This window comes from Cebidichthys violaceus, unplaced genomic scaffold (genome assembly GCF_023349555.1).
Source record: "Cebidichthys violaceus isolate CVI_PGR_0920_01 unplaced genomic scaffold, fCebVio1.0.p SCAF_5, whole genome shotgun sequence".
In the NCBI taxonomy this organism is placed as follows: Eukaryota; Metazoa; Chordata; class Actinopteri; order Perciformes; family Stichaeidae; genus Cebidichthys; species Cebidichthys violaceus.
This window is the reverse complement of record NW_027176705.1, coordinates 6,489,361-6,511,595: the sequence shown is the minus strand read 5'-3', so window position 1 is coordinate 6,511,595 and position 22,235 is coordinate 6,489,361. Positions and strand designations below refer to the sequence as shown.

General features: G+C 40.9%; 1 protein-coding gene across 2 annotated transcripts; it reads right to left on the bottom strand.

Moving 5' to 3' along the window:
• Positions 1-1,529: 1,529 nt before the first annotated feature.
• fam120b (family with sequence similarity 120 member B) lies at positions 1,530-16,448 on the bottom strand. 2 transcript variants are annotated; one of them, XM_068731078.1, is made up of 15 exons: positions 16,368-16,448; positions 15,877-16,014; positions 15,141-15,331; positions 14,601-14,734; positions 14,258-14,380; positions 13,885-14,076; positions 13,359-13,623; positions 13,085-13,268; positions 12,734-12,835; positions 12,211-12,383; positions 10,088-10,180; positions 6,919-7,125; positions 6,588-6,735; positions 2,122-2,386; positions 1,530-2,030 (listed from the first exon to the last, which is right to left on the bottom strand). In XM_068731078.1, exons 2-15 carry the CDS (start codon positions 16,010-16,012, stop codon positions 2,000-2,002), a joined length of 2,244 nt encoding a protein of 747 aa, XP_068587179.1. In that variant the 5' UTR covers positions 16,013-16,014; positions 16,368-16,448; the 3' UTR covers positions 1,530-1,999. The 2 variants fall into 2 exon arrangements, with proteins under 2 accessions (XP_068587179.1, XP_068587181.1); XM_068731080.1 differs by having other exon boundaries at positions 16,389-16,448.
• Between the last annotated feature and the right edge of the window lie 5,787 nt (positions 16,449-22,235).

Below are 22,235 nucleotides of genomic sequence, written 5' to 3'. Positions count from 1 at the left end.
TCCTGTTATTGTTATTATGTAGAAGGGGCAACTGGACCAGACTCATGTATGTGTGTTGCGTGCCCCACCCTTGTCACCCCTCCTCATGTACACTACCACTCCACTCACCACAGTTATGAACCTAAAAACACACACGCTCTGATGTTTGTTCTGCTGCCTCCGGACTGAGAGGGAAGACAAGGAGGGGATGCTTTGATCTCATCCTCTTAGAAAACTCATAATCAATGAGTTGTTCAATTCCTCTCTTGTTCAATTTCAACTCTGTAAATTTACTGAACGTTTTACACTGTACATCACTTGTGAAAATGATACATTGCTCTGGCAATCTACCTATATATAATACTGTATATAGAATGTATATTATGGAGTCACATAAAAGGAAAAGTTAAGGATATTACAACTTGGGTAATCCCCATAGATGTGGCGATTGTGAATCTATGGGACAAACTAGCTCACCTCCGTTGTACAGATTATGGGAAACAAAGTTTCATGCAACGATCTTTACTGATGCATGTTGGTGTTTTTAAATGTTTTATATTGAATTTTAGAATATAAGTAATCATAAGATTAAAAAACAACTATAAAAAGACAAATATTCCCTCCAAAAAGGAACACAGTGACAGATCACATAAGATTGATACACAACATAAAAGATTACTATCTCAAACACTGTCCATGTGCTGAGTGTGTTTTTAAGTCTGACGATTTATAAAAGCACTACAAAATAGTCTTGTATCTGTTACTGTATAATGAGTGTATCATTGAACTACAGGAGAAAAAACTGATGTAACTCTCCGCTCTGTCACACCGTCTCACATCACTGTATCAACACTCTGATTTCCCCTCATTTGTTTCCGTTTGTTGAGAAATTCACTCTCACATTTCTTTACCGCTTATAGGCAAACACACACACACACACATGCACACACACACACACGCACACACACACACTCAAATGAGAGCACTCAGGCTGTGGAACTTTCTCTGCATCCTTTTCCTCTCTGGTAAGTTTTACGACATTCACTGTGCTACAGGAAGACAATCTGTAAGCCTGGCTGTAAAGGCTATACATTCATCATCAACCCAACACGTGCACACACACACACACACACACACACACACACACACACACACACACACACACACAGACACACACACACACACACACACACACACGCAAATCACAGCATTTTAATCCCAACATGCTCAATACTCTCACATAGTGTGAAATCTGGTTCTGGTTGTTTACTTAACTCAGGACAAAACAGTTTAACATATAAACATCTTTCTCTATTAGTATCCATTACAGACAACTCACATTCTTCTTTGTATGAAAAAAGCAAACACTCAAGTTGCCTCACTTTGTTTTTGACATGTCACAAACCGCTCTTGGTATCACCTTACAGAGGTGTATAAATCTCCGGCACTGAGGCCCTATTTCAGCTGATACTTGATACTTGCATTACTGTTTCTCTAGTTAAAACCATGCCTTTAAAAGGATTATACCACTGGACACACACAGCTTTTAAGATCTCTGTTCTTTTATTGTCAAAGATAAGAGGTAAACAGGCTCGGGGATTAATCATTGATCTACTTCAGTGCATGTCTGAAGTGGCTCATTTCTGTGTTTGTTTGGTGAGTGCTGATGCAAACTGTACATTCTTTGCCACATTACAACAGGTAAGTTGCCCTGAGATAAAGGAGAGGCTTTAAAAAGATTTTACTTTTAAAGTATGTCTACCGGATTACTTTGAGATGCACAAAAAAGACGAAATGGCAAATTAAATGATTCCTAATCTCTTCATTCCGCCATCTCTTAATCCCCATTTCTCTACCTACTGCATCCTTTAGACAAACATTGCTGATGGGTAATTCACTAACCAGTTTGTTCAGAGAAATTTGATTCCTTCACTCCTTTCATCACATCTCTACCATCCTCTTAACTCCTGAAATCCTACCCTCTAATCCTCCTCTTCTCTCCTCTCTATTCGGGGTTGAGTTATGTTCTTGGTGCAGGAGGCTGCGACCACCTGAGAGGAGAGGAGAGGAGACGATGAAATGTGATATATAGAGGAGATAAGAACAAAAGAGGAGGAACAACTAGTTTCACACTGATGTTACCTCGGAGCCGGCCTGTATCTCCCTCTGTTGTGGTACGATCGACCTCTGGACTGTATTTGAGGATGCCTCGTGTTCTGGGGTCCTCCATCATGGCCGTAAGGATAAGAGTGAGAGTGAGGGTTGAAATGGTCTCCTCTCTGCCACAGTCTCTCTCTGCTGTCATTTTCACTCGGGTCTCCACTTGCCTCCCCTCTCTCCCTCCATCCTCCTCCATGTCGATGACCTCCTGTTGTTTCTCCTCTTTTCCTCCAGTTCTCACTACCACCTGAAAGTGAGAAATGTCATATTTAAGAGGACAGTAAAACGTATTAAGTCCTACATGAACACACTATGCTCTGACAAAGTTTCTGTATTGTTGTGTACTGTCTTGTTTGAAGTGCGATGAGCTCTAATAGAAAAGTCTGATGTTGGATATTTCTGAGCTGCGACTGGCCACTGGCAGTCAAATCTGATTAAACAGCACCAAGATGAAGCAGTTTTTTTAGATATTGGATATTAAACTTGTATCCATTAATATTTACTTTTACCAAAATGTGCTTAAACCTACAGTAACTGATACAGATAGCAGCATTTTAAATAAAAAAGAATGTTTTTGTAATTACACATCCAGCAGTTACAGAGCAACATTAGCAATAATTTAAAATTGTGCATATCAGAAATATCTCTCTTTAGCTGCTAAATGCTCCACTATGTTCGCCAGGTAATCTCTAACTGCATCTGTCTGCTGTTTGGTGCTGAGCAGGTTGTGTATATCGGCTTTATCTGCTGCAACCGAAACCGATGCCGATGAGAGCAGAGAGAGTGAATTAAAACAGTTAAGTTGGCAGGGGAAACAATATATTTTAGTTTTCTGCTGAATTACTCGCCTACATGACAGCCTTTATTATTTTAAGAGTCTGGACCAATGAAATTTGTTAAATTCAACAATCTTAGTAAATCTGGGATAAGTAACCCACTATGTGAAAAAAACTATTGTTTTTTTCCCCTCCCATCTCTTTCTGTTCATTTTCAATTCCATTAGTACATAAGGCAGAAGTCTATAGTGTGGGCTCACACACACACACACACACACACACACACACACACACACACACACACACACACACACACACACACAGCTTGCCTTTAAAGTCTGTCCACAATTATTTCAAGGTTACCCACAGAACAGCCAAAAAAACAACCCATGGCCATATCACAGAGGACACACACACTCATCACGTCTGACAAACGCTGCCAGTGTTGAAAGTCAAATTATTCACAAAGCTGAATGCTTACAGATCTCTTTGTCAACTGTCATCTAACAAATACAAATAAATAAATAAAAACTAAGATGAAACACATGTTTGTGTTTATGGTCTGTTGCTCTACTTTTGGTTACAAAATCAATTAATAGACAGAAAAAGCTAAATGTTTCCCTACTCCTGTTTAGTTTCCATTAAAATCTGCCCTCGCATTCAGAAAAGCCTGTGAGATACCTTTCACTTAAGGAGCTTTGGCGGATGTGCTAATACAAAATGCTTGAAATAAAGCACCAAGTCCAACTTTAGACATTGACAAAACGGAGCCGTAGTCAACTATGCCAAATCAGCCGAATGTGAAAGTACAGAAAAAAAAACATGAAAGGATGCCATGCATAAATAAATGTGTCAGTCAGCCCACAAGCACCAACACTGTTTCTGTGGTTGGCTTGTCTTTTGGAAAAGTTTCAGTTTCTCAGATTGAGATTCAGACTAAAACCAAAACAGTGCGATAAATAAGATTAGAGAGGTATTAGAGGAATTGTGTTAAATGTGCGTTAATGAAAATGAAAACTATCAGAGGACAGATTGGAGGAGACGACACTGCTCTAAAGTAAAATATACTCTACGAATTGGAGGCAATCTGAAATAAACTGAAGAGACGTGGGAGAGCAGCTAAACTGGATTCACTGTTGGAGTGTAATTGCAAGGGCAGGCGGGCAGAGGAGATATTTGCTGAGGAGACTAAACATCAGGCCTGATTCCAAACAAAAACCAAACCGGGCCCTCAACGATACCACATAGCGCCACCACTACTCTCACGCACACACAAACTCTCTGTCTCTCTCTCTCAAACACACACACACACACACACACACACACACACACTCCATATCCCCACAGTTCTGTAGTAATGATTGGTGTCTGCGTCTGGCAGAAATGAAACACTGAGGTAGAGAGAGTGTATAGCCATCTATAAAACCAGAAACATCCTCATGAGACCAACGAGGGTTGACTTGGGCAAAACGCAGACAGTTCGGCGCAATTCTGGGAGACTCTGGACCAACATGTCGCGCAGAGAGATGGTCGCTAAAGGTTTACTAAAGGTTTAGTCACAGGGTTGAACAGAAACTATGGGTTCACGTTTCACAAGCTTCTGCTGAGTAGTCTTCTGAGATTGAACACTGAGCAGGACGAGTCCTGAACCAACAGGAAGCTCAACTTGGCCTAAAGTCTGCACACTAAGAGCATCCTATAGTGACAGGCCACATTAAAGGCCTTGACACACCGGGGGTGTTTTTTTTCTTCATGCGATTCATTTTCATGTCAATTGATCATTTCGAACTGCTGTTTTTGTCATGAGTACTTTCACACAGAACACAAATCTTACGTGGCAAAAAAAAAACTTTCCTGAGCAGGGGTTGATAAAGGGATCAACCAATCATTCAACCAATGTGCGTACACTACATTGGATAACATCACAGAGGCTCCTTGGTCCGAACCAAGACAGCAAACTTTATTACTCGTTTCAATCTTGACAAAAGGCAGCGCATACTGGATCCACTCCTTCAGTTCTTACCTTTCACAATTAAAGCCCTAGACATATACACTGCATAACCATTTGCCAGAGGGACATCAAATTCATTCAGAGCATTTCGCTATAACAAAACTCTATAAAACAGCTTACAATAGCTGAGACTACCAGTAGTTGATACTTTGTCAGCGTGAATCTCTTAAAACATTTTATTGAAAAAGTGCTGTCACGAATTTGCATTGCTGCCGTTATGAATAGATGATATATGAATAGCCAAGTATTTCGAAATTTTCATGTTGTTTATTCATCATGCCCCTGGTGTGTAAAGGCCTTATCACAATTAAAGTTGTAGGTGTTTAAGAGGGTGAATATGTTTGAAAATCTGTGTATAATTAGATGGAAAAGCGTCTGGAGAATGTTAAGGCTCTGAATGCAGCACCAGAACGAGAACAGCAGTGAGCAATGAGGAAAAGAGAGGGTGAAGAAAACAGTAAAATAAAAAATAAAAAATGAGGAGTTAGACAGAGGGGAACAACTGAGGGGAAGGGGAGAGACAGAAGAGAGAGGTCTGTAATCAGTCAGCCTTGTTGTGTGTCTTAAAATAGAGCTCTCTCAGCCTATAAACAGAAACCTACTATTACTGGTGCACTGACAAGGCAAAGTCTCGGATCCATACGTGCACGTGTGCGTGTGTGTGTGTACGCGCGCACGCTGGTATGCACACATGGAGCTCGTTACAGCGAGGCCCTCTGGGTAATGTGGTTCGGTGAGGGGCACCAGAGAACTACAACCACAGATGAACTGTCAGATTAAAATGCTGCTACTCTGTTTGGCTCCAGGAGTATTTTCATCAGTTTTTCATGTGAGCCACAGTGTGTTTCTACCGCACAGATCACTGGAGGTCCTTTTACGTCTCTGTACTTTAAACAGCGATTAGACATAAAGACATAAAGCCTTACAAATAATACTGCCATCATAACATCACTTTTATCATGTTTTGGGGGGCATTTTTGCTTTTTTATTGTAAACTTTACAATAAGAAAAGGAAACACAGGAAGACAAAGAGGGATGTGATGCAACAACGGTCCACCAAGCCAGATTTGCACCAAGGCCTTGTGGTTATATGGTATGCATCTTAACCACTAAGCCACCAGGGCGCCCTAGAAACACCATAACATTTCTTAATTCAGGTCAAAACGTTTTTCTCTCTCTGACCTTTATTTAACCATGATGGTCACAACACCAAAATCTCTTTTTCCAAAGAGTTCTGGTCAAAATAGCAACATAATTATGTTACACGAAACAACACAGAACCAACATTCACCGACAGAGTTGAGTCAAAGGAAAGAACATGGAAGGCATTAAATCCCTTTGAAAACACTAAGCATATTAATCAAAACAACAGAACGTGCTCTTTTCAGTTAAAATATCTGTGAACCGATAAAAAAAAAAAAAGTTATTCCGGTATGTTCTAGTGCAATTTTCAGAGTTTATTATAATAGATTTCAGAGAATTATCTGGATAATATTGTGAATCACAATTATTTTGGACAGAATAATAAAATTTACATATTGTCCAATGCCTACCGGTCACAAGTGAAAAGAAAGTGTTCACTTGCACTGAAAACTATGGCAGATGGCTGAAGTTGTAGGTGGCAAGTAGGTAAAGTTAAGTCCGTCAGAATTACGTCTTACCTGCGTGTCTTTCTCTGTATCTGGGTCCTGGTGTGATTCTATGACCATGTTCTGGTGCATAGGGTCTGGACTGCAGGACTCTGCCTCGCTTCCTGCAGGTTTCTGTAAGTTTCTCTCTCAGGCGAAGAAACAGAGACAAACAGGACGGCTGGAGAGAAAGGCAAATGACAACACACTTTGGTCCCACTTGTCTCAATCATTCTGTTCATGGTAAAAAATACAGAAAATCATACAAGTAATTGCAACAGAAAACAACTTTTTTCTTTCCTCAAAACATGCCACAAACAACACACAAACACATTTCCCTTTTTGTTTTTCTGTCTCCACTCACATCAATGTCCAGCAACACAGTCTTCTCTGTGCCGCTATGTGCCAGCAGGTACTTTGAGTGGAACAGCCGTCCATCGAAGCTGTGCCAAGGCATAAGGGCAGCGATGGGCAGCGGGCAGCCGCTGGCACAGTTCGCACCCAGCAGGTTGCTCAGTCCTCGGACGTAGAGAGATCCCAGCTGCACTGCACGACTGGACAAGACAGGCAGCTGAGAATGGAGGACGAAAAGAGTTTGGCTTTATCTTTGGTTGGAAGTACATCTGCATCACGAGGCTCGATATTTTGGAGTATCTGTACTTTAAAGATGAGACAACCACGACTGCAGTGACATTGACTCTCTTTTGAGCTGCCAGCAGGTCATACCCGACTTCAACACAAAGGTGAAGTTTCACCACTGACCCCACAGACAATCACTCCACCATACGTAGAGAGATCTAGCATCATTTAAACAGTGCTTGCCTTAAAGAGCCATCTGTTTCTTCAATATGCTCAGTGTCACCACCCGAAACAAATTTCTTACAATTTTACTCCCAGCTGCTAAACTAATTGATGAATTGAACCCCAATTTGCACAACCTCATCTGCTCAAGCCTAACACATAAATCACACAATGATATACGACTCAGACCACCCACTTCACTGTCACTAGCAATCTAGCTAGCTAGGGGAAATTGATTGGCTGATCTGGTTTCCACATTTCACTGTGAAACTTCTTTGCATAGATTTGTTCACTGCAACAGCATCCCACACTTACATGAAAGTAAGATGCTGCAGTTCAGGTGAGATTTGAATAAGGCCTTAGACTTTTCTTATTAAATGATATGATGATTGACACTATAAATTCTTGCAAGTTTGACTGATGAGACCAGAGGGAGAAAAGTGAATGCCAGACGGCCAGTACACCACTGGACACAATATTCTACACGATATTTTATGTTTCGGCAAATTAAATACTCGTGCTAGGATTTTTGGATCCAGTTAGAATAGTTTCAGTTGAGCCACTAAAGTAAAAACAGGAAGAAGATTATGTTGTTTGCTGACAAAGACCATAAAAAAGAGAAAGAGCGGGAAGAAAGAAGAAACTGAAGTAGGACAATAAAGAAAAAGAAGACAAGGGTGATGAAGAAGAAGTGTAGAGCAAGCTAACTGTGACAACACCAGGCAGATGTTCTCAGTGTGTGTGCTCTCACCTGTCCTCTGGTAGATAGCACTGATAACAGTGATTACGTGTACACACACACACACACACACACACACACACACACACACAGCCCTGCCTGCCACCTGCTTCCAGTCAAATACAGCTTCACCTTCTGAAAACAATAAACCACTAGACACAAAAGCTTGAAGGTGCACACAAACACACCCACACAAAAAGAGAGGGAGAGAATAAAAGAGATAAAATGCAACGTGAAGAGAGACAGAAAAAAGAGAAAGTGGTCGAGAGCGTAAAGTAGAGGAACATGAGAACACTCAAAGTGAGAGAGACAAAGACAGAAACGTGTGTGTGTGTGTGTGCGTGTGTCCAGCGGGCGGAGTGTGCTTGGTGTAAATAGCTCCATGTGGTGAGCGTCAGCCAGGACAGACAGGCGACTGTCGCCAGCATACTCTGTGTCTCACACACACACACACACACCACAATCACAGTCCCCTGGGGAAGAACGTTGAAACGAAACCAACGCATCTCAAAACCTACCCGCAACCCCTTTCCCCTAAACACACACACACACATATGGTGTGAGTCATTTTCAGTCAGCTGAACACACACTTTTCAATTCTTTAATTTTTTTGGGTGTGTTTTGAAAGAATAAAGAGGTTTTAAATTGGTACAGTGCTCTGCGCACACACACACATGCATACACAATCTAATATTTAAATAAATACTGTGGGTGTACATGTCCGTATATTCATGCATTATATTATATTTGTGTGTGTGTGTGTGTGTGTGTGTGTGTGTGTGTGTGTGTGTGGGTGTGTGTAGTTAATCCATACTAGTCACTCAGTTAACCCCCCTGCTGCAGCCTTGAACTTCTCCCAGACAGCATATTCAAATCAACGCCCAGCAATAATTATTGTGTAGGAAACAGACAAGCAGCAAAAATACAAATTACTTGACATAAGTATGGTAATTAAGCAGTAAAAATAAATGGGGCTACAACAAGGCAGCAAACAGCGCAGCCGTTTTCCCAGAGAATGGAAAAGCATAGCTGACTCTTGAATCTGTGAGAGATCATGAGTCAGATCCACTGAGCTCACTGAAGACCGTGAGGAGAAGTAATAATGCTGCCTCGCTGATGTTATTGACACTTCTGTCTAGATTAAGACTGCAGCTATTTGCATTATCTATCAATTTATCAATTATTGTTTACGACCACTTAGTAACCATTGTGAAAAATCCCATTACAAGTTTCTGAAGCCCAAAGTGACATCTTCAAATTAATTGTGTTGTTACAATAACTGAATTGATTGTGAAAATAGTTTTTCATAAATCTTCTGTCAGTTTCTGTCTGAACGTTCATTCTGATCAGTGTTCCTTCAACACTGGGCATCAGAACTGCTGCTCAGATCAGAGATTCATGTCCTGCAAACATCTGTTGTCAGTTTTAATTTGTACTTTAATACATCAACAGAATTTCACAATTTAAAATGCTGCGACGTAATTTGATCTCCAGCGATAACAAGTGCTTCAGATGTGACAGTGATATCATATCAAACCATCAGATTTCAGGTTGTGTCTGTAAAAATATATAAGAAACATGAATTAAAAAAGAATCCAGAAACGTATGCATTATACATTTGAACTTGGTGAACATTTAATTTTTTTTAAATCTAATGTTAAAAATTACCATTTTCAATACAACTGCACTGCAGTTTAGCCATAATTGTTTGATTTTTTTGTTTGTTTACTTGTTTGTTTTTCTGGAGACACAATCAGAAGCTTATTTGTATTTTCTCCACATTTGTCTTCTGACTTTCTATAGCTGGAAACATTTTCTGAGCTGTGTTTGCCACAGACGGACCTTGTTTACTGTAAACTGGAGGAGACATTGTCTTCTTGCAGCAGGAACATCAACAACTTTAGGGTGCATTGGAACAAACCGGAAACGGATCTGTTCCTTTTAAAAAACAGTGGACCATTTACACATTATGCATGCCTTTGTGTTCACTGACCTTGATCTGTTGAAGCTCATCAGGTGATTTTAGTCTGAGACACACAGCCTGACTCAGGTAAGCATCCACGTCCTCTTGAGAAAAAGTTTGTACCTGAAATCATACAAACACACACACAGTGGACAATATATGGTTAGTCAATTCAATCACATCCCAGTTTGTCTTTTGTGTGGGTCCGTTTGTTTTGTCTGCTCTCTGTACAACAATTCAACAGAGAAAAGAAAAATGCTGAAAGCAGAAACAAGGCTGGTCAGCTGTGTGTACAAAACAAACAAACCCTGAAGCTATTTAAATTGAAGAGTGACGAGGGAATGTGAAAGCAGCAGTGATCAGACAACAACAGCTACTGTTGTCTGTCAGCCCGACTACCCATAACAGGCCGTCTAACAAGCTGCTCTTCTGTCCGTCTGTTGGTCCGTCATCAATTTAAATGATCTGTCTGTTATCCCCAAAATCTAGGTCCTTTGAGTCTAAACTGAACAGAGTGGTGCTAGGTACAAATATATTGTAAAGGTTGGTCTAACTTACAAAGGTGTAGGGTTAATATCCTCATTTAACTTGTTTGTTAAAACTTCACAGATCGTATGTTTGACTATGGCTACTCTTCTAGTTGTTCTGTTGTATAAAGCTTTTGGTGGCTCCAGAACTGGCTGCGTAAAGCCTCAAGTGATGTCACTTGAGTCAGCTTTGGTTGGGGCTGAAGAATACAAGTTTGGAAATGGAAAATTTCTAAGGTTGTGGAGTTAGAAAGTCTGGCAAGATATCTCTGATTCTGCTATATTCAATTTGATTTGTTTGTTTTTTTACTGTCATGAGTCCGACAAGTTTATGGGAGAAACTTAACTAACGTATTTTATACATTGTGACACAAAGATGTTTAAATGTAAGCCTTGTTTTAAAAAATGCAAAGCAAGTCAAATCTCTTGTGTCAGATCTGTTTGTTACAGAGCTGATACATAAATCTACAGAGTAAATTTTTGTTTAGCTTCTGCAAAATGACGCATGCACCGTTATCCAGTTGATGTGATCCGGTAATCTCTGTTGTGTTAAAGCTCAATAAGATGACGTCAATGCAAAATGTGCAAACCAAAATCACAAATCTCTGCTTTTTACTACTACTCCAGTTTACTTTGAAAAGTGGTCACTCTGTTGGAAGAATTAAAAAACAAGGCATTATCACAGGATTACAAACAGCACACATGTTTATAGTTTAATATTTACAACCAAAATAATGACACAATTGTAGCAAGGTGAATTAAGAAATGGCTCTTAAGATATTCAAAGCCTCTAGGTGGTTATCAGAGCAGCTGTTGACGTAAGAGCTGGAATTACAGAGACCAGTGTCTGTGGCTAAACTGGGTACTCAGTGGGTGATAGTGGTTACCATTAAGCCAAGACAAAACAACACACAACAAACCGCCAACAAGTGATGTTTAACTTCAAATCACAAGTTGACAAAAGAGCAGAATAATTGTTGTCTATATGTTATAGTAGTAAATCCTAAATCAAAAGATGACTTATATGCCTCAATACAAACTGATGCTATTGTGCCCGTCTGCTTCATTTAACAGCTTAACTTATCAATTGAATGCGAAAGCCAAACATGCCGCCAGGCCAGTGAAAACCAAAACAGTTGCATCAATCACAGTGAAGTACCCATCACTAATGATGTTTTCATGTTTTCTGCACCTGGAACACCCAACATGACTCAAGAGACGGTTGTAGTGGAATAAATACTAGTATACCATCAAAAACATTCACTTACGTGTAATTTGAATTAGAAGAAAAAAAACTCAATTATAAACAAATTATTTATCATTCAATTAAATACTATTTTCCATTTGTTGTTTCTATTTTATAAATACCTTTAAATGACTCATGAGATATGAGAGTCTCATAATCAAATCATTGGACTGCTTGTACAAGTCTTTGATTGGGCTTTTCAGTTTATCTTTCCCAGAGGGGTTTATGTAGTTAGACAAAGTGTTTCCACCTTTTCCTGTTTAATTTATTTGATTTTTGCTCAGTAAATACTATCCTCAGCATTGGCTAACGACCTTTGTTTAATTTCTCTTCATCATCCACTGAAACCTATCAAAGAAACAAGAAAGAGTTGACACTACCTGGAGGACTATGTACGTCACCAGGCAGAGAGCAGCCAGGAGAGAGTCGTCAATATCTCCATACAAGTCAGAGAACTCCTGGCAATCGAAGACTGAAAGGAAGGACATCAAGCGAAGTGTAGAAACTTCAGGACCAGTGCCGAACCATAACAAGTCCAGACTGGGCTGATCACCTACACATTCAGACAGAGAAACATTACTGTGGGACTTTCTCTTTAAGCTTTCAAACATAACCAGAAGCAACATTTCAGAGTCATTCTGATGGCCAAACATAATTCCTAGGAAACATTGAAACATGTTCAATGACCAAATGACCCCCTTGTTGTTGTTCTGTTGCTTATTAGAAGATTTGTAAACTTAAAGCTATTACCAAAGCATAGAGTAACATCATCCATATTTAAAAGAAAAACTCATCTCCTAATTAACATCAGCTGGCATAACTAGATTCAAATCAGTTTTTGTCTATAAAAAGCTGCCAATAAATACAGAGAACAGCAAATGAGGAAACAAGCAGGTAAAGTACATGGGAGGCTGATTGGGACAGGGTGGACCATGTCAGGTTCCTTCAGAGGGTTTCCAGGATAGACAAACCATTCCCTGACTGCTGGAAGGTCGACACTGCTGCCTGAAAACAAGCAAAGTCATGGTCAGACTTGGCCTGACTTTGCACCATTGTATGGAGAACACAAAAGAGCTTTCTTGTCTTTATTTTTAAACTACTCAACTTAACTACTACTCTCGTCTGTAAATGTGTGGTTGTCTACCTTCAGATGTGCATTTGTCTTTTGGTGACTTTATACTTAGATATTTGGTTTTCTGACTGTGTGCATGTTGTTGCCAGAGTGCGTGTGTTTATGACATCCATCCGTCCTACCATCACGGCCGTGCAGCAGCAGCAGCCCATAGATGCGCTGTCTGCAGGGCTTGTAGACGAGGGCCTGAGGCAGCAACTCAGCGTTCTCCTCATCCTCCAGACTGTTGCTACATTGAATGACACCCTGACACACAACGCTGTAAACCATGAAACCCTCTGTGGCTACATGCTTCTCTCTACAGGCCTGGGGAAGAGCACAAAGTTAAACATAGCAAGTCAATGTGACATTTGGCACTCTCAAAACAGAAAAGACATAATGAGGGGCAGATCATACCTTTAATATTTCTGGACTAACATGTTTCTCAAAGGCAGAGGGAAGTGCAGAGATGTCACCTCGCTGAAAAGCTTCCTGTCCAGGCAGCAAGTAAGAGCGAACCCCCCTCTGTAATAGCTCTCTGTGAGGAGCTGACAGGTTCAGAGACTGAGGAATAAGCTCCGTCTCTTTTTCCTCTCTTCCCCACAAGGAGCTCACAAGGTGGGATACAGCGAGCACCTTCTGCCCCGGAGGAGCACCAGAGTGTTGTGTGGGATTGTTTGTCCTGGGAAACAATAATATTGCTGTCATGTAATGTCCTCATCTACACTTTAACTCAGTTTACTCACAGTGGAATGCCTAATCAAGATTAGTCTACCTTGGAAAATAATTTCATGGAACATTTTTCAAAATATTATGAATGGTTGCATGCAGTACACATGTTCTTATAATGTAGTCAACGACAGAGGTAACATTTATCTAGAAAAGTATACGAGTGAAAATTCCTCATACATTTCAACAAATATTAAGAGCAAACCCCAGATACCTGTATGTTGCCATGGCGTTGTTCCTGATGTGCTGCATCCGCTCCTCTGACACCACATCATTACCTAAGAGACAGGCCAGCAGTGGTAGCTGGGTAACGGTCAATCCAATGGTTCGGCAGAGTCTCTGTCGGTCGTACATGACAGTGGTGAGGCTGTCTATCCGCAGCTTTGCCACAGACAAGTAGGGGGCACTTTAAAATATAAAACCACATGACACTGTCTTATCAATTATATCAATTCACAGAATCTATTAATCTATTATCAGCATTTTAACTGACCAGTAGGTAGTGTAGTGCAAGTCTTTCTGCAGGAATTAAAAAAAAATTGTCTCAATCCAACGAAGTGCAAAAGTATAAAAACATTTGAACAAACCTGTCGTATATGATGAAGTCTGAGTCCTGTCCCAGAATGCCCATACTGCCATGCTGACGAGCATAGCTGGCAATCTCATAGTCAGCCTCCTGCACTGAGCAAAACACTTCCTGACCCAATGACCTGTAAACAACAATAAAATCGGCAATAAGAAATGAATATCAAACTACAGAGACAATAATTCCAACATAAACAGAAAAACAGAAACTACCATTTGATATCAGTTCAAACTCCATCCAATGATGCATAGTCTATAATATATATATATATATATATATATATTATTATCACAGCATATACATTATGTACAAGAGGGCTACTACGTTGTTTTGTAAATGCTGACCTGAGAGCAAAGCATGTGAATGTTGCCAGACCAGAAGGCAGACAAAAGAGCTCTCTACCAGGCTGCTCTCCATGTGCCTTCATGTGACGAAACATTTTAGAAATCTCCCTGTTCACTCTGCGTCTCCTCTTCACCTGTGGACAGGAGAGGATGTTGTATAGAGAGGGTTGATCAGTTGAGTAAACTCCAGGCTCTGCAGATTTCAATGTCATTGACGTTTAATATATCATGTTTATGTGTTCTAAATTCTTTGACATTATAAACATCTAATGCTCAAAATAATCTGTCATTAAACTCTATAACTAAAGAAAATAGTGGATTGATACCCAGCAAAAATACCCAGGGTGGGTGAAACATATTCCACATTGTTATACAATATATACCAATGTGACATCACATAAAAACAACAACAATCACAATAATAACCTCTTGCTGGATTATCTGGAATAAGTATAGGTGCGGGTGATATCAGACAATTTGACTTTCAACATATTAAAGTTCAATATATTTGAACGCAACAAGTTCACAGTCTCTCCTCACCCACACTTGTCTCTTCTGCTCTTCCACCACTCCATCAAAGAAGAAGACCAGTCTGATGCCTGCTGATGTGAAGGCCTCCACCCAGCCCTTCAGCACATCCATGTACTCCCTCCACTGCCCCCCACACACCCAGTCCTTACAGGAGTACCAGTGACGCAAGCAGGCCATACCATCCACAACGAGTGTGGGGCCTAAATGAGAGTGAAAACACGAATGTAACAGAGAGCAGGCCTGTATGCTAACATATTCTGAGAAAAGACATCTCCAATAATCAAGTGTATTGTTTTTTTTAAATCTTTTAGTTTACAGCTGTTAGATTATCAAACAACTCTTAACTTTTAAACTACTAGCATCACTGAATCTTGAAGTTTATGTACAGTATGTTATTGTGAACAGCCGATATTGTAATTAGAAATACTGGACTAACACATGAATGCTTTCACTAATATTGTGCTATAAATACTAAACTAGCCCAAACTGCCTTCTAATTCTTTTGGGAAATTAGAATTCAGTTCCAGTTTTTGGCTCATCACCCAGACAAGACAGATGCATGTCTGTATGCACATCTTCTCACTAAATATCAAACAATTCTTGATAAAAACAAGCACAGTGGACAAATAGTGGACATACTTGCATTGGTTTAAAGAAGCAGCACAATTCATTATACTGTATAAACCTGAAATTGTTGTTGTATTGTACACTGCTCCCCACACTGTCACACTGACATGAACTCAACTGGTAGTGTCAGCTGTGCTCCTGCAGCCTTGCTGGCTTTTGGCAACTTGTTGCCTGGCCATTTTTCTCAGATGCACAGTCACACAGGCTTCTGGGCAGCAACTGTCCATAAAGTACTGAAGACCTTTCACACCCATTCCTGCAGAGAAGATACAGAGAGACAGAGTGAATTCATTGGTAACTTTAAACGTAACTTAGCAAAATGCTAAAAATATGCCAGTTTATGGGACTGCCATGTTAATGTCACGTGTTCGCTACATCTTATATTTTAGGTATTTAATTAATACAACTGTTTTGGGTTAACGTCACTGCAAGACGATAAACACCACGTGACAGCTTGCACAGTGGTTCACTTCAGGGTTCAGTGAGAGTGGACCTGGATGCTAAAGGTTAGCTTAGCTTCCTGCCGTTTCACGTGTTTATTGCGAGGCGGCTGCGTTTCCTTTACCTTCAAGCCAACTCGTATACAGTAATGTGTGTTAATGATTTTACCTTCTCATAGCGAAGACTTACAGTCAGATCTTGGTGTAGTCTACATGTGCAGGATGTATCCGTGTTGTGTTTACTTCAAATGACTTCCTATAATCTACGCGTGGCGTCATCACGTTGCAAAACAAAACACACGTGCTCAGCGTACGGAGCCCACTGCAATGCATTAGTACCCACAATAAATTATCTGTTTGATTAATCCAAATATAAAAGACTATGCAAACCAAAATTAAAATCTATCCATAGAGCACAATTCGGACAACTAACTTAAATCCTCATTGTACTGGTGCTGTAATGAAAAAGTAAACATCTTAATGTGGCATGAATGAGAATAGACCATTGTGGTTATTGTGGGCTCAGTCCACCAATAATAACTCCCCAGGCTAGGATCAGAGACAGGCTAATTGCTCCCCAGCCTCTCCTGGAGAATGGGAGCTCTTTTCTGGAGTCACAAGCTATTAGGTCTACCTTCTCAACACAAAGAACCCCCATCCCTTCCACTCTATTGTCTGAGTGGAACAGGAATAAAGAATGGGACATATGCTAGATGTCAGTCCAGCTGTCAGCATCTGTCGTTCCTCAGCCAGATGCTCTGTGGACTGGGAGGACAATCCACCGCTTCCAGTCAACTGATCTTCAAGGAGGGAGGAGCTGTGTTGTAAATCTGCCCCCCAATGATTGCACTGGATTGGCTATGGCCACTGCACTCATGAAGACCACGTATAGGCATTTTATTTTTAAATAGAACTTGACCAATGATTTGTGCCTTGGTTCCCCCAAAACACCTGTGACAACAATGATGGTAACTTAATTTTAAGTCTATAGGTTAGGATGACCTCAGCCTTTGGGACATTTTGGGAAACAGGGCTCTAGACCTGTGCAGATGTTGAACAAACAGAGCTTCAGGTAATTTCTCAGGTTTGGGTCCAAGTTGATAGCCTGGTAATCAGACTGAATTGCTATTGTATTTGCAATGTAAACAACAAGAGACAATGCAGAACAAAGCACATCAACATAACACAAAAAGGTGTATAGTCAGACCAAACAACCGGGGAAAAGAGAGAGAACAGATGACAATAGGTTTATTTCACAAACAAGCACATAGTGTTATATATACAGTTTGAAGTTGTCCTGTAATGTTGCTGTGAGTTTTTCTAGAGTGGAGTGATCTGACAACATGCCAAATGGATAATTTTGCTAATTGTACATGATGTTTTTATCCACAGTCAATGCTATTGATAATGCTTTAGTTTGATAGGAAGTGCATACATCACCCAGCTGTGATATGGTTGGACAAAGGGGTTGCTGGGGCGAGGATCTGGGATAGTCTACTCTGTAGGACTGAACTGGCGTACAGAGCAGAGAAGGACAGTAAACATGAATTGCATGTGGACTGTGATAGAATATCATGTGGGTTTCCCGTTCACTTGAGCTAGTGAGTTGTCTTATGAGCTCTGTATGGGAACGTTTGTATTGTATTGACATGGTTTTGGAATTGCAACTCATGCTTAACATGTTGTTCTATATATTGTGGCAATTTATGTGAAATGGACATTTTGTTTTCACCTTATTTAACTTGCTGAAAAGAACAGAAATGTGTGTGGTAACTCAGAAGTCTGGAATCAGGATAATGAGCTGTACATCAAAATGAAAAAAGTGCTTTTCTTTTAATTTGATCAAGTTGATATTGTATGTGCCCCATCAAGCTCACACACTGTTCATGATTGGTTTGATTAGGACCAGGCTCAGAGTTATTGTTCCTGGGAAAAATCTGTTTTCATAATCTGCACATGAAAAATATACACACAATAAACCAGGCTGTGCACACATATAGACATGCTTTATATTCATGTCCCTATGTATATCCTCTGTATGTGATCAAAGAGGACCAGAGGTGCAAAGAGGTTTATCCTGCATCCTATTTTCAGCAGACAGTGTTTGGGTTTGTTGCCTATTCACGTTGGATCTTTTCAACTTCCTCCTCCTCCTACACTTACTCTTCCTTCTTCCCTTCCATCTCCTCCCCTTTGAGTTCCTCCCCCCTATTGCCTCCCCCACGCCTGACCAAGGCTTGACTCAGGAGAAACGGAGGCAGATGTTCCAGGAGCACACGACTGCCCTCAGCCCCCCCCCCCCCATCCCTCCCATTTGTACTGGATCAGCAGTTAACCCCCGGAAAGAATTGACCATACAAGCACGCACACACATACATACAAAGAACACCTCTGCACAAATCTGCACTGGCTCAACAGTTGTCCAACTGAATGAACAACACACACACACACACACACACACACACACACACACACTCATACATACACAAGTGCTGTCCAAATCCCCTCAGTGTCCCTGATAGTAGCCACCCTGGGGTCAGGCCTGGTGTCAGCGTCCAGGGCCCAGGGTCTCTCTGGGCAGCTGGCCTGGCTAATCCTGCTGCTGGAGGCCACTGGTTCTCAAACTAAAGGCCAAGGACCCCCAGGGGGCCGCGGGGCAGGGATCTCAGGGAGCAGGCAGTGTGCGATTTGTTCAAAAGTTTTTGTTTGTTTGTTTGCTTGTTTTAAGTCTGTTAAACATTAAACATTCAATTGCATGGTGTAGCAAGACTTAAACTGTGACAACCATGTCAGGTGGGAAATAAAAAAGAGATAAACACAAATATGTTTCATCATTGGATATTGATGTTTTATAACCAAGCATTGTTCAAAACTACAGAACGTTGTTCCATGGTGAATTACAGGGGAAATATGTCATACGAGGCATCAAACGTCTTGGAATTTACCATTTCATTTAATGGTATAGCCATAAAACAAAAAAATCTAAATTTCATTATTTCACTCAATGGCACAACTGCAACTAATGCTTATTTTCAACAAAGCCTCTGATTGTTTTCTCAATGAATTTGCTGATGTCTTGAAATTGCACTTTTTGTCCGACCAACAATCTGAAATGCAAAATAGTTTAATTTGATAACACAAAAGACAAAGAAAAACAGCAAATCCTCACATTACAGACACTAGAACTAAGTAATGTTTGGCAATTTTGCTTGCCAAATGAAAAAAGTATTATCTGATATTGAAGCTATTGAATGTGACAATAAAACATATTGACCTTCAAAAAGTAAAATTACACAATCAAACATATATTTTCTCACTAAACTGACTTTCATACATGTCAGTATATCATATATGTACTGTAACACAGGTATACTACAAGTCTGTGTCACACATTGAGGCTGACAGGTGGTCTAAGATGCTACATTCCTGACTGGGATGGTAGGCATCCTCAGGTTTTTGTGGCTCTGATAGGGAGGGGACACGTAAGTCTCCAGTTTCTGACATCACAGTGTTGTTGCTGGTGGGGTTTTAGCAGCCTGGTCATACGACTCTTCCTTTATCATTATAATCAGCAGAGGAATGATCCTCATCTATCTATCTATCTATCTATCTATCTATCTATCTATCTATCTATCTATCTATCTATCTATCTATCCATCCATCTATCAATCTATCTATCAACACAATGTGATGGAACAAATACAAAATGAATGTAATGAATCAGACTAATGAAATAACATAGCAGCACAGGAATTTAAAACACTTGTCTAATTGAATATCAGCCTCTATTCAGCCGTCCTTAACCCTTTTCACCCTGGGCATAAATTAAATATCTCAGTCAGCACCCCAGCTGTTTAAAATTAGTATTCTCGTTGTGCATGTGGGAACCCAAGCAGCGTAGATGGAGTTACATTTGTTCTGGCTAAAATTGAATGATCCAGAGTCCCTGTGAACTCTAATTTTTATAACTGACTAGACCAAAGGCTGTCATGCTACGTGCAACAGTGCGTGTGTGTGATCATGTGTTTGTGTGTGTGGGTAGTTGGTGTGATGGCGATATTGTGGAGGTTCCCACGACGGCCATCCATCCATTTCTTGGCACACACACACAGACACACACACACACACACACACACACACTGGCCATATGGCCTGTGGCCACCTCATACTCATTGCATGCCTCCACTGTGATTTGGCACAAGGTCCCATCAAGCAACCAGTAGCTATACTCTATGAAGGCATTTGGCCTGTAAATCAGAAGCTGAAGAGAGAAATAAAGGAGGAAGCGGTAGAGGAAGGACATAGAGATGTGAGAAACAGATTGATCAAGTGTAGAGGAAGAATAAAGGGATATAAAGGTGAGACATGAAGAGACTCTAGAGAGATAGAGATGAGGGAAAGACATTTGGTAGCTGGTTGGTGTTGTGGTGTTTGGTGAGCAGATGGCCGGGGCTCGAGGAGGGGCGTGTCTTGTCCTCGCGACCCTTCACAAATCACACGGTTTCTCCCCCGAGGGGCTCGCGACTCGCCGTTCAATAAGAATCAATGGGAATTACTTCGCAAGAGAAAGGGATGAATGGGCGGCGGGGCGCGAGACCTCTTCCTTTGTTGTCCCCCTGCGTGTCACAGAGCTCCCGGTCACACACACACACACACACACACACACACACACACACACACACACACACACACACGCGCTCACACGCAGGGACACGTACACACATAGACAATAGGAAAGCACTTCAGTTAAACAATCGACCTCCAGTTAAACAATTTTTTAACCTCACACACGCGCGTGCACGCACGCACGCACACACACACACACACACACACACACACACACACACACACACACTCATAAAGAGGGATCAGTTGGGAGGAGTTTCTACTTTCTGCTGTTTCCTTAAGACACAATTAGAGAATCTGCTGGCATAAATTATGTTTTAGGGGAAAATGTCGACTTGATGCTGATGAACGAGGGAGGGGGGGTCACTTTCCATCTCACCATGCCTTTCAGTCACGCTTTGCCGGCGTAATCAGAAAATGTGTGCCACGTCATGGTGATGAATGACTGATAGTATATTGGCCTAATACAGAGAGGGAGAGAAAGAGCACTGGGGACCTCTGAAAGTCGGGATGAGTGTAAATAAAAGGCTTCAAGAGAGGGATTTTACGCCACGCCACATAGGAGCATTGTATGCTATTGAGAAGGGGGCTGAAATCAACTGGTTAAATGAAATGAGCAGCTCGGAGCAGCGTCCTATAGCTAAACACACATACGGGTATCTGGGAAGACGGTGGCAGGCAAGGATAATAGTGTTAAAGCTTAAGGTTAAAGGCCTTTCAATCAGCCTCAAGGGGTGTAAAGAGCACATCATGGACACGCACCCACATTAGACATAGGCGTCTCGTTTATCCATGCATTGACCCTGAGGGAACTGAGCAGGGTCATCAAACTTATGCAATGATAGGACAACACAAGCTCCACACCGCAATGTATCAGCACTGTGTGTGTCGACATGATAGACTGAAAGTTGTCCGTGGGTATAAGATCAGTTAACGAAGGCCTTGTTTAGGGACAGCAGCAGCCCAAAACAAAGATGCTGTGCAGAAACACCAGCCTCAATTAGAGTTGTTAATTATGGCCCCCCTCCCCCAATGCCTCTATGTGTGCTCTAATGTATAAACGTTAGAAGATGCTCTGTAATATAGCTCTCCAGTGGACTTAACTACCTGCTTCAACATTTTAATGAATAAATCATTCAACTCTCATTCAGCACATTTGGCAAAATGTAACATATTCAGTTACTTCACAGCCAGAGAAAAAGCTCACAACAACATCATGCCAACAAGTGCGAATTCTTCCCCGCATTTTTCTGCAGATACACACAGATATGCAAATTAGACAGTGGGTCCATGTGTAGAGTCAGTGTTATGTTCCCATAGTATACACAGAGTATTCTGCCAGGAACTTATATTGTGTCCACAATAGACATAGCCTTGTTTATAATTGCTTTATATGTTATTGATTGTATGC

Coding starts and splice junctions, on each gene's coding strand:
- fam120b (XM_068731078.1), bottom strand. CDS start 16,012: ATGGGTGTGAAAGGTCTTCAGTACTTTATGGACAGTTGCTGCCCAGAA. Junction 12,384..12,733: donor TGTCCCAATCAGCCTCCCAT/GTACTTTACCTG, acceptor CTGAATGTGTAG/GTGATCAGCCCAGTCTGGAC. Junction 10,181..12,210: donor TGACGTACATAGTCCTCCAG/GTAGTGTCAACT, acceptor GTATGATTTCAG/GTACAAACTTTTTCTCAAGA.